The 12,894-nt window shown below is 37.7% G+C and overlaps 1 protein-coding gene across 1 annotated transcript; it reads left to right on the top strand.

Annotated features, from left to right (window-relative positions):
- The first annotated feature begins 7,122 nt into the window (after positions 1-7,122).
- On the top strand, positions 7,123-11,973 carry LOC133303514 (squamosa promoter-binding-like protein 17). The gene is made up of 3 exons (XM_061503433.1): positions 7,123-7,578; positions 10,796-10,935; positions 11,068-11,973. Exons 1-3 carry the CDS (start codon positions 7,202-7,204, stop codon positions 11,661-11,663), a joined length of 1,113 nt encoding a protein of 370 aa, XP_061359417.1. The 5' UTR covers positions 7,123-7,201; the 3' UTR covers positions 11,664-11,973.
- Positions 11,974-12,894: the final 921 nt, after the last annotated feature.

Below are 12,894 nucleotides of genomic sequence, written 5' to 3'. Positions count from 1 at the left end.
ATCTACTGCGACTCCTTCAGCTGAAATCATATGCCCAAGGAACTTGACTGATTTGAGCCAAAACTCACACTTAAAAGGCTTAACATAAAGCTTTTTCTCCTTCAGCACTTGCAGAACAATCCTCAGATGCTTCGCATGCTCCTCCTCAGTCTTGGAGTAAATTAGAATGTCGTCAATGAAGACAATCACAAACTGATCCAGATACGGCTGGAAAATCTTGTTCATGTAATCCATGAACACTGCCGGCGCATTCGTGAGTCCAAAAGGAATCACCAAATACTCAAAGTAACCGTATCTCGAACGAAACGCGGTCTTAGGGACATCCTCCGGCTTCACCCGAATCTGATGGTATCCGGACCAGAGATCAATCTTCGAATACACGGAAGCACCCCTGAGCTGATCCAATAGATCATCAATCCGAGGAAGGGGATACTTGTTCTTGATCGTCACCTTGTTCAACTGCCGGTAGTCGGTGCACAATCGCATTGTCCCATCCTTCTTCTTCACAAAGATGACCGGTGCTCCCCAAGGAGACACACTCGGTCGAATGAAATCTTTCGTTGAAAGATCATCAATATGCTTCTTCAGCTCCGCCAACTCCAGTGGCGACATCCGATATGGAGCTAATAAAATAGGTCCCACACCAGGAAACAGATCAATGGAGAACTCTATCTCCCTCTGTGGCTAAAACTCAGGAATCTCCTCAGGAAACACCTCAAGGAATTCACCCACCACAGGAATGCCAGTGATATCCTCCTGTGTCCCACTCACCAAACCTCCCAACATGACATAACTGAAAGCCCCTGCTCGCAAAGCTCTCCTAGCTTGCAGCACTGAAATGTACGGCGAGGAACTAGCTGTGGAATCACACAGAGACATCACTATGCGCTTGGCACAACAGTCAATCAATGCACAATTTCTGGACAACCAATTCATGCCCAAAATAATCTCCAAGTTGGCCATCGACAATCCTATCAGATCTACCGAGAAGTCACGACCATCCCACTGAAACACGATATCTCGATGTACAGTGGTAGAATTACACTTTTCTCCGGTGGCGGTAGTCACCCGCAACGGTAGAGAAAGCACAGACATGGACAACTCAAGCCCCAAAGCAATCGGGGTTGCAACAAAAGAATGCGTAGCCCCGGAATCAAACAATACATCAACTGATGAATCACCAATAGACACAGTACCTCTGAAAAGGTTCGGAGCTCTGTCCGACTGCTGGCGATCCAACGTGTACACACTTCCAGTAGCAGGTGGCACTGCAGGTACCGAAGTAGGTGCCATCGGAACCATCTGAAGTGGAACTCCCTACACTACAGTAGCCCTCGCTGTCGATGACGGACAGTCTTTAGAGAAGTGGCCCTCCTTGCCACACTGGAAGCAGATCAGCTGACCGTAGCACAATGACCAGCATGCTCCTTTCCACACCCCAAACATCTAGGAGTGGAAGGAGGCCTAGTGAAGCTCCCCTGCTGCGAAGCAGTCCTCTTGAACTGACCAGGCGCCTGCCTAGTCGCCAACTGTTTACCTTTGCCCTTCCCAGCAAACTTTCTGTCCTTCCAGGAAGTGGAACCACCTGTTCCCTTGGTCTCATCAATCTTGGCCCTCTTGGCCTTGCTCGTAATGCAGACATCCTCAATGTCCTTACACTGCTGAACCAGTGTACCAAAATCCCTCGAAGCAGCTCCAGCAATATGCTCTGCAATCACCTCACTAAGTCCTCTGCGGAATTACCAGCCAAAAATATCGGAGTAGGCACTGCCATCCGTAAATGTGCGAACTTCACAAGCTCATTGAACTTGGCCAGGTACTCGTCAACAGACATCGAGCCCTGTACCAATCTATCAAACTCTCCCTGCTTCCTCTCCTGTGCGTCATAAGGAAAATACTTGCCCAAAAAGCAGTCCCCGAAGAATGGCCACGTCATCACGTGACCCTGCATCTCATAAGCACGAGAGGTGTTCGTCCACCACTAATGGGCATCGCCCTCCAACATGTAAGTCGCGAACATCAGCTTCTGCGGATCAGTACACTGCATGACCCGGAAGATCTTGTCCAACGATTGCAGCCATCTCGCCGCAACAATAGGATCCAAAGACCCATCAAAAGAAGGCGGCTTATGCTTCCCGAAAGCGTTCAGCCGACGGTCAATCACGTCACGGTCCTCAGCAGGCTCCATAAAGGGTCCCATCACCCCAGTGACATGAGTAGCACTACCAATGTGACTCAGGCTCTCATCCTGAACACTAGGTAGAGGCGGCGACGGTGGAGGTGGTGGCGGAGGGAACTGACCAACAACAGGACCAGCCTCATCTCCTCCAACATGACCCTCATCATGGTCATGTTCGCCAGCCGGTTCACCTCAAGAGCATCCTCCGTGGCCTTCTGGTTCGCCTCACGAGCGGCGTCCATCATTGCCACGTTGGCCAATCTAGTGGCCTCCTGCATCTCAGCCAATGCAGTCAAGATTGGGTCGGGTTGACCCTCAACAGTCTCTCGTGTTCTCCTGGATCCTACCATGACTCTGCACAAGTTACACAAATTATGAGTTGATCAGGCCCACACAATGTGATTTCATATGCATCACCATAATACAACCCAACGGAGCAAACACACAAGACAGACACAACCAAGCATCCTAATTGTTGCAATACATACAGGCTTTTCCCTCGAACCATTGCTTTGATACCATAAAATGTAACACCCCGTATATATCCGGTAATGTTATCATATCATCGTATTAACCTGCGCTTAATTAAAATAGCGGAATATCTTTTTCTTTTCAATTATGATGTCATTATCATTACCAACTTGCTTAATTAGTCAATTAATAAAACATTGCCTGTATGTAAATTGCAAAAGACAACTAACTGAAATACCTCATTAAATCAAACAACATAAGTATGTCTCTAGTCTCAGAACTACAACACGTAGACCGGACAACTAACAGTTTATATAACTCTAACTAAAAGTACTAACATAAAAGTGGCATGGACAAACCCCATGCTCACCCAAATAATGCAACAAGCCCAACATTGTCTAATCAACAACAACGATATAATATAAAGGCGGAAAACATAAACAGCATCCAAATCCAGTCATGCCAGCATATAAACAATAATAGCATCAACTAAGCTCTGGCCTCCTGCCACTAGAGGCATCAGCCCCCATATTACCTGAATCTGAAATAAGCGCCCCCAAACGTGAGGTGAGATCTCTAAACAAAAAATCGCAGTAAGACAAGGGGTCCTCAAGGATCTTCCACCCCAAGCTCAGTTACATGTGCAATATAAGTTCAAAAGCAGTTTAACAATATAGTTTCCAAAATAGTGCAATGCAGCAGATAATCATGTCATGTGTGTCAATACAATAATCTATTGGCCAGAGAAATGTAAAAATACGTCTATTACCCACACAATATGCAAGACGCTACTTGCACCCACCCACAGACTCACGATCTTGTATGACGCTACATACTCAGGCTTACCGACTAAGTGGAAACAATACATACATATTATAAGCCATTGCACATACCAGCTCAAAAGATTCAAAATATCCAAAGCATGTAACCCAACATGCATATAAACCATTCCCCCATGGGGTATGGTGGAACCACAACATGGCTAAACCGAGGACACGAAAGCTTACCTTGCAAGCTAACAATCCAAGCCAAGAGTCCAACTAATGCTCAAAGTCCAAACACAGCAGAATCACAATCCGATTTGGACCAGCAATCATACCAATAAACATAGCTCATAAGCATAAACATAAAGACAACACCTCTTTTTAACGTTTTACGTCTTAAGGCTTATCACAAAGCCACAAGCCCTTAATCACTTGATTCTGACTTGGTTTAATTATTATAGAAGTTCAACTTCCTCAAACTAGGGTCCACAAACCCCAAACATCAGTTCTGGATGAACAGTAAGCTATTGTTCCTCGAAAACCCAGAATATCCAGATATTTGTCGGGGACATATCCGGATATCATATCCGGATATGCATATCCGGATATCAGTATCCGGATATCCATATTCGGATATCAAGAGACCCCATATCCGAATATCAATATCCGGATACCATATCCGGATATCAATATCCAGATATACATATCCGGATATTTCGCGACAGAATGCAGCTTCTGCATTTCGCGAAGATATCCAACAAAGATCCAACTTTTACCATTTCAAAACGTTCAAGACTCCATTTTTAGGCAAATTTAGGTTCATACTCAGATTACATACTTGTTTAACTTATTAAACATGCCAAGACATCTCTTTTAATCAACAAAGCTCAAAACAGAAGGAAAGGCTGCTCTTGGAGCTCACAATCAGGTCCAAAGATTCTAGACTATGAATATTAATTATATTTCTGGTATAAACAGACCTTGATTCTACTGTTTGGTGATCTGTGAGCTGCTGTTTGGATCTTAAGCTTGATTATACTACTCGACAAGTAAGTTCCGTGTTCTCAGGATTAATCCCCATTTGTTCCACCATTTTCCAAGAGGAGGATGGTAGTTTTATATGGTATATGTGTTTATCTGTTATTTGAGATGATGATATGATGCACTCTACTATATGCATGTTATGTGGTGTATTACACACAAGATGGCTAATACATGAGTGTAGTGTGGAGCTGCACAAGACTATATTCCCTGAGTTTGGGTATAAGGCAAGAGCCTGATACTTTTTATGTATGTAGCAGACGTGTGTAAATCATACCGTTCTCTGGCCAGTAGAGTTGTTAGCACACATGCATGATATATATATATATATATATGATTATATTATTACTATTGAAATGTTATCTTTAAACTGTTATACCGAAGTGAGCTTGAGGCGGAGGAACTCTTCGAGAACCCTTGCTTACTGAGATTTCTTTTTAGAGATCTCACCCCGTGCGTGACACATTTTCAGGTACAGATGTCCATGAGATGGATGCTTCCCGAGGCAAGAGGCCGGAGTAGAGTTTATTTGAGATGCATGTTTTATTCAGATTATTATGGATATGGTCATTGTACCGTGACATGATTATTATGACATTATGTTTATACCAGACTATGTATGTTTTATTTGTTTGTGTGCATGAGGGTTGTCCATGCCTTTGATTTATTTGTGTTATTGTTGAATATGTATGTTTTGTATACGCCATGAGATATGGACATTTGTCATGATACGCGATGTAGCTTCATGACTTAGTATTTATTTATGATATTGGAGGCATTTCAGGAACTCTAGTTTGGTTTTACAATTACATAAGGATATAGATTGATTTTATACTGATATGTTAATAAGGAAAAAGTGATCTTGCATGCCTAATAACTTAATTTAATTTAGCTTCTATATTTAATTGAGCTGCGCTCAATACCGTAATATGATAACAAATCTGGATGCATACGGGTGTTACAATTATCACCACCATTGTTGCGGCCACTGCTGTCTCCACCACCATCTCTACGTCATCGCCACCACCACCACCACTACCATCATCGTCACTACCATCACCGCCACCATCACCACCACCACACCATTACCACCACCATATCACCATTACCACCGCCGTCGCCGTCGCTACCATGCCATCACCACCATCACCACTATTGTCACTGCTGCTGCCACCATTACCACCACCATGCTATCACCTCCACCACCACCATGAAGCCACAGCTACCGCCACCATCACCACCACCGCCGCCATCACCATCACCACACCATATGAAAAGGAAAGTGATAATCCAATTTTTTTTTATGCTTAATAGGAATGTTTTTTTTATTTTATTATTTGTTGTGTTATCAAATACAATTCTCATTCTCGGAATAAAAATAAAACATATTATCAAACATATTTTTTTTCTCAGAAATTGTTCCAAGACACAGAAATAGAAAAGAATTGTTTCTTCTCAAAAACAGTGTCAGGGAACAGAATGGTTGTCATGCATACCCTTATACTCATTCACTTCAAGTACTAAATAAATAAAATAAATATTTAATTATTATTACAATTAATAATTACTATAATAATTATTCTCAATCAATAATAATTATAAATTCTTACTAATTTCAGATTCTTTGTCTACTCTGAGTTGTGTAAATTTATTATTTGAAATATTGTGTAAATCCATCAATTGATTATAATTGGTTATAATTGATTTGTAAATCCATTAATTTTTTTTTTGGTGTGGTGTATCCATTAATTAATTATAATTGATTTAAACAAATTTTTATCAAATAATTAATAAATTAATATAATATTTTTGAAATATGTTATAATTAAATATAAAATCATGTATGACATCAATCAAATATAATTTTTTTTTCATAATAAACAGATAGAATATAATTTTTTTATTGTTCACCGTTGTTAAAAATTATATTCCCAAAATATGCTATCATTTAACAGCCAAAAATCCATTCTTCACAGTAAAGCTCAAAAATAAAAATTTCAAACTCTATTGTCTATCACAAGTCACAACCTTGGTTTTGGAGAGATAAGGGTCCTAATTTCCAAAATATTTTCATTACTCCCATTTTATCGAATACTTATATCATTTATCTAAGCGAAAAATATTTCTGCAGTTAATGCAGAGAAGTTATCTGTATTTATTCTCAAAACGATATTGTTTTGATATTGAAATCTTAAAAAATTATAAATATAAAGACTATTATAACTCTGAAATAAATTAAAATTATAAAAATACTATGATTTTTGATCTAAAATAATATTATATTAACCTTACCGCAAATAACTTATCTGCAATTATTACAGAAAAAATAAACTATTTATCTAATATGATAAAAAGTAATATTTTTTAGTTTTATCTATATCTTATATTTTATTTTTTTTAGCAAAGGAATATGTACTCGTGTATTGAAAATAAGCTGCCCCAGTCCCCCTAACTTCTCACTTCTCGATGTACCTGGTACCATGCTGACTTGACCCAATATCAGGTCCTTGCTTTTCAGTTTTCACTACTCTTTTATGTACACCACTTTACTCTCTCACTAGTCACTACCACTACTTTTTTTTTTTTTTTGAAGAACTACTACCACTACTTTAAATCCTCTCCTTTTCTCTCTATTTTTTACTTTGTTTCCCTCACTTCGCTCATCATGTCCCCATAATCTCAATGAAATGAATGGAATCTAAATAGCTCTGTAGCTAGAGAGATACATAACCATTCATTAGAACCAATGAGTTCTAGCTTTGTCACCAAATCACCACCACCACCGTCACCGTCCTCTTCCTCATCGCCGCTGAACTCCTCCACTGAGTCCCTTGATGGCTTGAAGTTTGGCCAAAAAATATATTTTGAGGATGTGAGTGTGGCAACTCAGGCCAAACCCAATAATGGGGTCTCTTCTTCTTCTTCTTCCTTAGGGTCAAAGAAGGGAAGGGGTGGTGTGGTTAATGTGGCTCACCCTCCTAGGTGTCAGGTGGAAGGTTGTAAAGTAGATCTGAGTGGTGCTAAGGCTTACTATTCTAGGCATAAAGTTTGTTGCATGCACTCCAAATCCCCTACTGTCATTGTCAATGGTTTGGAGCAAAGGTTTTGCCAACAGTGTAGCAGGTTACCTATTCTTGACTACTCTACTTTTATTGATAACTTTTAAGACAATCTTTTTTTGTCGTTGCTATTTTTAGTGCTTTTTCTATAATGGGTATGTTCTGATTTACTTTTTCTATAATGGGTATGGTATCTTTTTTTTTTTTTTTCCTTATAATTTTCATTCCATGCTTATATGGTTTTGGATGTGTCTTTTACGTTTTTTATTTTTCATGTTTTTGAATAGCATTGCTTGTTCTCACTTCAGGGCTTTACTAATGTTGTTTTTGTTTCTGGAGTCTGGACATTTTTTGGTACTGTGGTTTTGTTGATTATGTGTCATGCGCTTTACTTCCTTCATACTAAAGTGCATGTGAAAGGAAGTTTGATAAGGCGTATGCAAATTTTGTTTTCCTTTGGTTTCTAATGCTTCTTGATGTTTGGAGACTGGTTCATATTTCGGGATTTGATGCATTTGTTGGTGTTATGAGTTATGTATGGCATCATGACAATGGTGGTGCTTTTATGCGACTGATGAGGGATTATGCTCTAGAAGACGGTACTGGTTTTGTGAGTTTTTTGTTGTTCCTCCTTTTTTCTTTCGTTGTTCGTGATATCATGAAGTGCTTGTGAAAGAAAAGTGGAGCTATTATTCGGAAGGAAAAAGCAATGATTTTTTATTTCGGATGATAAGCCCATAATATTTTTTTAGAATCTGTTGTGCAAAGTTGATATCCTTTTATTTTCCTGTTCCATGGGGAAGTGCTTTTTTCCACATGCTCATATACAAAGTATGTAATTCGTCCTTAAGGTATGTTAGGTCTATGTCTTTAAGGTTGCTTGTTTTTTTGATCCATGGTCCCTTGTTTTTTTTAATGTTTTTTCCTTTTCTGTTTTATAGTTCAAGCTTAATCACATTTCAAATTACTTTCCTCTTCAATTTGACTCATTGGTACTAGCTAATGTTACTTGGCATTCTAGGAGTGTGTTCAGTGGCAAAATATTACTAACAAGTGTTTCGTTTTAGAGGTGGAAGCTCATCATAATTGGATAGTTTCTGACCATGCGATCTGGAAAACATGGGTCTATTTATTTTTCAACAATAGAAACAGGGTTAAAAAAAAAAAAGAAACATGATATATATATATATATTTTAGAAACAGGGTGAAATAAAGAAGCCATTTGAGTACTCTGACCTATTGGGAGATGCATGAAATGTTGCAGATTGATCCAACCAATTATAATTTTCCGTATTGAGTTATTCCCTAGAATGATTCTCTTCATGCAGTACTAAAATTTTCAAATTAACATGCACCCTTTGAAAGAATTGCCAAATTTAAGAACATAAAACTTGGTGCTCTATGTCCCCATTGATGATCGACCTGATTGGTGTACATCTACTGATCTAATGTAATGTGGGATCCATATTGCAGATCATTTTTGAAAGAATCGCTGTGAAATGGCTTAATATTTAACATTATATTTTGACAAGACATGTGACCTTCAAGCCGTGCAACATGTTCTCTAATGTAATATTTAACATTATAAGGGAGGAGTAAGTCCTATTGTCTAATAATGATGCGATGTTAATCACTTATGTAAAATAATTAAATTGAATAATGTAGCAACTAACAAGTGCTGGGAAATTTCTGATGCTCTCCTGGTACAGATTGAGCATTATGGCATACTACATCCTTGTGGCTGACCCCTTTTAGTTGGAACAAGGCTTTGTTTGGTTGTTACTGTTGCTCTTCTGCTTTAAGGCATGGTTGGAAGTGAATGCTGTTGATTATTTGATATGTGTGGTTTATTGGTCACTTATTGAAAAGTTGAGTTGTATTTCACCAGGTTTAAAGATATTGTTGATGGGATAGTTTGTAAATGCTATTTATAATTATTAGACGTGCAGGTTCCATTTCATAAAAGCTACATTGGTATATCTTTCTTGAACATATTGTGTCTCTATACTGTGCTTAACACATGGAAATGTATTCCTAAATATACCTTGAGGCAGCCTGCTAATCAAGCTTTGTCTGGGCTTGTAATCGGATTTTATTATATTCAGTTGTTGTTGTGACTACAATTTGAATGGTATTATTATCCAGGTGTTACAAAATCTCAAATCCCATTGTCTTTCCTCCAAATTTCAAATTTTAATTCTAAGTTCATTAAGGTTATGACGATGTGGAAAATTGTTGTGTTACAATGAGAATTTCAATAGTTTTGGGATTAATCAGCTCAAGTCTGTGAATGTGGTAACCATCCATTGTTGTTGTGGAGCTGGGATAGCTGCCTAATGGCTGTATGAAGTATAATTTTTGTTTCTCTTTTGGGCTTTGTTCCCATCCAGGGTTGTAAAGGATTTTATTGCACATTTGATCTTAAGCTTTTGTAAGGTACATTCTACTTTTCATAATGGAATTAATCAGAAAGAGGGCTCCAACAAATTAAGAGTGTTCTTGTGAATGTGATAGGATGGTGTATAATGCTTAAAAAGATAATGGAGACATAATACAGATGGATGTTTCTCAAATCTACTAATCTCAATATTTCAGATGAGAATATGGTAATGGTAATTGGTGCAACAAAAGATCATCTTCTTCTTTTTATGTAATTAAAATGTGAATATATATTTTAAGGTGTGTCCCCTGTATTCAAGCTCAATGATTTCCTTTTCAACAATACCAGTATATCTTGTACTAAAGATGATCTTATCCTTCATAGCAAGAAGGAAGAGACAGAATTTTATTGGTATCCATGTTTCAGTCTTACTTTATATTTGAAGTTGAGTTAAATGTATCATGGAGCCATGGAATGTTCCTTTGATGCTATGTTTAGAGGATTTTTAGATGATGCAATCTCAACCCTGAGTTTAAAACCTTCGAGGCTTATGCTGTGTTTCCAACATGCTATCCCTCATCCAATGCATTAACATTGCTAAAAGATGTGGAAGTTACATATTATGGAACTATACCTATATACGTGGGTTTATAAAGATTTTCTTTGTTCTGTGATGATGTCAGTGATGACTAAGTGGAGTGAGTTAGAAATTCTCTCATTTGCATGTGATTTTCACGAGAAAGGAGAAATACTTCAAGTGCTTCCAATTCTGTGGTAACAACAGCATTGCATGCGATGCTAAGAAGCAACTTTGTCATGTTCTCTTTTGTATAACTCTTATTACATAAATTTGGTAGTATTTATATTTGAGAAAAGCTAATATCCTCTTGCCTTTGCCCAGATTTCATCAGCTTCCTGAATTTGATCAAGGAAAACGAAGTTGCCGCAGGCGATTAGCTGGTCATAATGAACGTCGGAGAAAGCCCCCACCCAGCTCCTTAGTAACCTCTCGTTATGCCAGACTTTCTTCACCTATTGTTGGTTAGAAATTTTCAGTAAAATATCAAATTCCAAATCTCTCTATGCGTAAATTGGATGAAAGCATCAATAGTTTCTGCTTGTGCTATTATTCCTTACCTATAAAACATTCAAATGTTTGGCTCTTGTCAACAGATAACAATGGTTCTGGTGATGGCTTTCTAATGAAATTTGCTTCATACCCAAAGCTTACTCTGAGAAATGCATTGCCAACACCAACATCTTCTGAACCAGTTCCTGGGAATCAAACTGAAACACTTACTTGGCTGGCCAATTCAGAGACACCATCTGAATTTTTCCTGCAAAGTTCAGTGGGTGGAACAAGCATCACTGGTCCAAGATATCCTTCAGTGGAAAGTTACACTGCAGTCACAGACTCAAACTGTGCTCTCTCTCTTCTGTCAAATCAAACATGGGGTTCTAGAAACTCAGCACCACCAAGTGTTGAGCTGAACAACTTGTTGAATTTCAATGGTACACCCATGACACAACTTGCTGCATCATCTCAAGTTGCAGCCATCCATCAGCATCCAAATGCCTCATGGTATTTCAAGGGCATTGATTCTGGTAATTGTTCACCTGAGGTTGTCCCTTATCTCGGTCCGGGTCAAATTTCCCAGCCTCTTCATAGCCATCTTTCTGGGGAGCTTGATGTGTCACAAGGTAGGAGGCAATTTTACATGGATCTAGGGCAGTCCAGGAACTGTGAGTCTTCTCACTGGTCACTTTAAAGCTCTTCTTTTGCTGTAAGGTATGTAATAATATCATGTGGCACAAAAACCAGAGAGGGGAATCTGTGCCTATTTGATCAATTACCAGACTGGTACTACTGCTTATTTTGGTTTGTTTGAAATTATATGTAAGGCAACTTCTAGACATCCTTATTTTGGTGTGTTTGAACTTTTAAGCAAGGTGTGTAGCCTTGTTACATTTTGTGGAACATTTAGACATTATTATTTTGGTCTATTTGAACTTGTGTACTTAGAAGCAAGAAGCAAGTTGGGTAGCCTTGTTTCATTTTTTGGAACTTCCATAGACATGGATCACCTTAGGGGGATGGATCCTTTCATGTCCTTTTTTAATAAGATCATGACAACTTTTGCTCGTTTGAGAGCTTTTATTTTTAGTTTCTTTTTTCCTTATAAGCATATCCTTAGCCAAACATAATTTCACAAAAGCTCTTATTATAAAGAGTTTTTTTTTCATAATGAATAAAAAAGTTAAAAGTTCTCGGAGGAGTTTTTTTTAAGATGTATATGTGCCTTTTAGAGTTCTCATTTATTTTTAGGTATACTATTATTTTAAATTTTTATACATAAATTTTATTATTTATTGTAATAATATATCTTAATAATAATTCATTTTATCTCCTTCTCTGCAAAACCCTAAGAATGATTTTACACAATTATCCAACAGTTTATAGTTTTATTTTTAATTTTTTTTTCTAACTTTTACTTAAAAGTAATTTTCAGCTTAAAAAATATATGCCAAATAGGTCCTTAGTCATTTGAAAAAATCAATGATAACAATTTTAATGACAGCTTATAAATCATAAAAGATGGAATGGTCATTTTATATTTATTTGTACGTTAACAATGAATGATTACAATTTTTCACATTAACATGCTCTTATTAAATAAAAAAATGAGACAATATAGTGAAACCGTACCCAATAAATCTTTTGGGTAAAAAAAAAAATTGCCATGCACTAAGCACATGATTTTGCAAAGGGGAGAGGTGAGGGTTGATTGCATGTATATATAGCCTTACATTTTTGTATAGAGATTGTTCTTCCACTCAGAATTTGTGACTTTCCCGAGAAGCAAACTTAGTGCTTGTCCCGAAATTCTTTTGGGTAAAAAATTGAAATTTTCTTATTGTCTCCAAGTAACGTATCGGATAAAAAAACTTAGGGTAAGAATATGAGATTTTCTTATTGTCTCTAAATAACGGATTGGGGAA

Source organism: Gastrolobium bilobum, unplaced genomic scaffold (assembly GCF_033153095.1).
Source record: "Gastrolobium bilobum isolate Gb01-03AN ecotype WA unplaced genomic scaffold, APGP_CSIRO_Gbil_v1 utg911, whole genome shotgun sequence".
Lineage (NCBI taxonomy): Eukaryota > Viridiplantae > Streptophyta > Magnoliopsida > Fabales > Fabaceae > Gastrolobium > Gastrolobium bilobum.
Note: the sequence above shows the minus strand (reverse complement) of the source record. Positions and strands in the feature narration are given on the sequence as shown.